Source organism: Triticum urartu, chromosome 3 (assembly GCF_003073215.2).
Source record: "Triticum urartu cultivar G1812 chromosome 3, Tu2.1, whole genome shotgun sequence".
Lineage (NCBI taxonomy): Eukaryota > Viridiplantae > Streptophyta > Magnoliopsida > Poales > Poaceae > Triticum > Triticum urartu.
In genome coordinates this window covers 595,752,288-595,755,689 of record NC_053024.1, presented here as the reverse complement: position 1 = coordinate 595,755,689, position 3,402 = coordinate 595,752,288, and the positions used below count along the sequence as shown (strand labels likewise).

Here is a 3,402-nt window from a genome sequence, read left to right as displayed (position 1 = left end):
TGTGAAAGACTGAAGCCCGTGCAGCAGGCTGGGTCGAGATCGCCGCCCGCGCGGAAGTAGAACACGCACGCACGGCGAATGAACCAAAGGCAGGTCGCCGCCCGCGCAGACGCTCCGCCGCGGCGCGCGGCTGCCAGCCGGCCGGCCGGCTGCTCTAGAAGAGTCAGCTCGCTCGAACACACACATGTTGACTAGACCAGCTACGAGCTAGACTCACATGACGAGATTGAACGTAGATCGGCACTACGTGTACGTATCGTAGACTCTCACACCGCGCGGGACCGGTCAAACAGCCAGAAAAGTACATGCACACACGTCCACGTCTAGAAGCCAGCCGTACGTACTCCAACAAAGACTTGGTAGGAACTAGTGGTTGTGCGTGCACCAAACCCCAAGTAGGCACTATATATATACAGAGACATCGGCCAGACAAGACAACCCAGAGCCACATATGCATTACACAGTGCAGTAATCAGCCGATTAGCCGAAACTGATTTTACACGATCGAGTAGCTCGCCGCGACTTTTGATCGGGGGACTAGCCTGCCAGCGATCGAGTCCAGACTCGAGAGACATCAGCCATGAGCAAGAGAGGCAGGGGCGTGTGGGACGTGGAGCTGGGCAGCTTCGACACGGCCCGCCTGCTCATGCTCCTCGAGCAGCAGCAGCACCACCAGCGCGGCGTCGCCGGGGCGCCGCAGGCGATGGGCGGCGGCCGCATGTTCGAGTGCAAGACGTGCAACCGGCAGTTCCCCACGTTCCAGGCGCTCGGAGGACACCGCGCCAGCCACAAGCGCCCCAGGCTCCAGCACCCACCCCCGCAGCACGCACTCGTCGGCGTCGGCGACGACGCAGCGCTCTGCCTCGGCCGCCGGGCGCCCCAGGCGCCGCCGCAGCCGCCCAGGCCAAGGGTGCACGAGTGTCCCGTCTGCGGGCTCGAGTTCGCCGTCGGCCAGGCGCTGGGCGGGCACATGCGCCGGCACCGCGTCGAAGCCGAAGCTGTGGCCGGGGCCAGCGCCACGAGCATCAAGGCAGCGGCGACGACCGAGATGGTGGTGGCCTCGTGCGACGACGGCGGGATCTGCCTGGACCTGAACCTGACGCCTTCGGAGAACTGCGCCAAGTGCAGGAGCGCGGCGGCGCTCGTCGCCGCTACCGGGCAGGGTGTACATAAGGCGCTGGGCGGGCACATGCGCGGGCACCAAGCCGAGGCCGAGGCCAAGGCCCACGCATCGAGCGGGAAGGAATGTTGGGATAAGATGGGAAAAAGGCCAAGATACTTGCAATTAGATCCTTGTGGCAGATTGGAAGATTCTGATATCTCCATTTCAATTTGTTGATTGATGGTTTAATGAAAGTGCAATGGCCCGTTGCACACTAATTGTAATATGCCACTTTAACAAACAAGAACAAAATTTCCTCACACAATTGGACTATGCGTCCATCATTCTTAATTCTAATTCTGTTGGCCTATTACTGCTCGTCGCCTATTCAAATTTGAATTGAGATAATTACAATGGGACGGTTTTGAAGACTCAATCCAGAATTTATAGGAGAAGCCCACTGCCGGTACAATGCAATTCCATCTGGATGGGCGAAACACACCATTGGTATATGCGAAAATGAGAAGCAACACCTTTCCACCATTATCGATGATCTCAATAAAATCACACAGACTTTACCTCAACAGGTGACTGATACATAAAATTAATCCAATGAGCAGATTGCACATCTTATGCTAGAAGAGGGAATCAAATGATACCAAAAATCCAAAGACCAGTTAACTATTGAGGGACAATAATGCCCGATATTTGCACATGGTCGTAAATGGACGGCAGAGAAAAATGTGTATATTTAATCACCAATAGGATGATGGACATACTGAAGGACAAACTGAGCTTAAACGATATTTAGTCAGATATTACAAATCTACAAGCCCTGAGGCCCCACAGCCACAAACTTCTATCAGAATTTATGGGATGTCATCAAGACTGGCCTTGTGGATTTATTCAATTTATTTCACGCCGCCCAACATAACCTATTCAAGCTAAATTTTGGCGAGGTAGTTTTTTTGCTTAAAATTAGGGAGGTTGAGCAGATCCAACAATACAAAACAATTTGCCTCCTCAATGTTATCTTCAAAATTTTCACCAAAGTTTCTAGCAATAGGCTCATTGAGGTTGCTGACTATGTTGTTCGGTCATCTCAAACGCCTTTCGTTCAAAGAAGAAATATATTTGATGGAGTAGTTATCCTCCATGCACACGTAGGTATGTTGTTAGAGCCAGGGTTTCTTTTTGAAAAATCAAACCCCAAAATTTAAGTTTTCATGTCTTGTATATGCTCTGACTGCAAGTCTAACTCGTGCGCTGACTTTCTTACTGATGGGTTAGCCTAGTCGATAGTACTGTTCTACCACTAGTCAGTACACGTCACTCGATCTGTCACCTAAACAGCAATTGGCATCGGATCTTCTGACGTTGATCTCCCGGATCTTGATCTTGCTTGTTTAAACCCAGACAGGACACAGCCAATAGCTTTCACTCTAGACTGGTAAAACACCCTAATCTTCTGACTTCTGAAAGATTGAAACACTCTAGATTAGTCTACCGGCAGATACAGTCATGCAGATTGCTAAGCTCCGATCGACCTGTGGACGTCTCAGTCGGAGATCTATATATGCGCATACGTTACATGCTATTCCAGGCAGTTTGTGCGTGCAGCGAAAGTTAGACGAGAAATGTATACCTGTTTCCTGTTTGTCCTATTTTCTACGGCGAAAAAATGTGCCACTATTCTACCACTTGACCTGTCAAGTACAGACTCAAAGGTTCCAGCAATTTGATTAATCGCGTCAGATTATTTCCTTGAAATGAGATGCCAAGAGGAAATTAATCGCAGGCAGCCACCATCAAAAATAGGTTCAGAGCAGTATCGTTCGCCTGCTTCGGCTAAATTTCATGTTTTCATCCTTTTCTAAAATCTATTCGAGATTTCACCCTAGTTTGAATTTTTTTCGAGATCTAACCCTTTTGCTACCGTCAGGGACCTTGCCGATAGGGTATATAACAGCCTACCGCCAAGGTCCCTGGCGGTAGGGTTGCATGCCCTACTGCCAAAAACCTCCTAAGTATTGACCACAGTGCGTGCTCGTGCCTACCGTCAAGCCCATTGGCGGTAGGGTTGTGCAGGCTACCGCCAGCCCGGTTGACGGTAGCGATGTTTCCTACCGCCAAAGTCTGTGGCAGTAGGCTGTTAGACCCTACCGCCATGGACTCTACCCATAACAAAAGGGTCGGATCTTGAAATATTTTTAAACTAGGATCAAATCTTAAATAGATTTTAGAAAAGGGTCAAAACACGAAATTTAGCAGCCTGCTTCAGCATAACTAGAGATGCTTCC

At 50.2% G+C, this 3,402-nt stretch overlaps 1 protein-coding gene across 1 annotated transcript; it reads left to right on the top strand.

Annotated features, from left to right (window-relative positions):
* Nucleotides 1–425: 425 nt before the first annotated feature.
* LOC125548793 (zinc finger protein ZAT12-like) lies at nt 426–1,475 on the top strand. The gene has a single exon (XM_048712335.1). It carries the CDS (start codon nt 581–583, stop codon nt 1,337–1,339), a length of 759 nt encoding a protein of 252 aa, XP_048568292.1. The 5' UTR covers nt 426–580; the 3' UTR covers nt 1,340–1,475.
* Nucleotides 1,476–3,402: the final 1,927 nt, after the last annotated feature.

What these genes read in the sequence shown, in the direction of transcription:
- LOC125548793 (XM_048712335.1), top strand. Translation starts at nt 581, where the DNA reads ATGAGCAAGAGAGGCAGGGGCGTGTGGGACGTGGAGCTGGGCAGCTTC.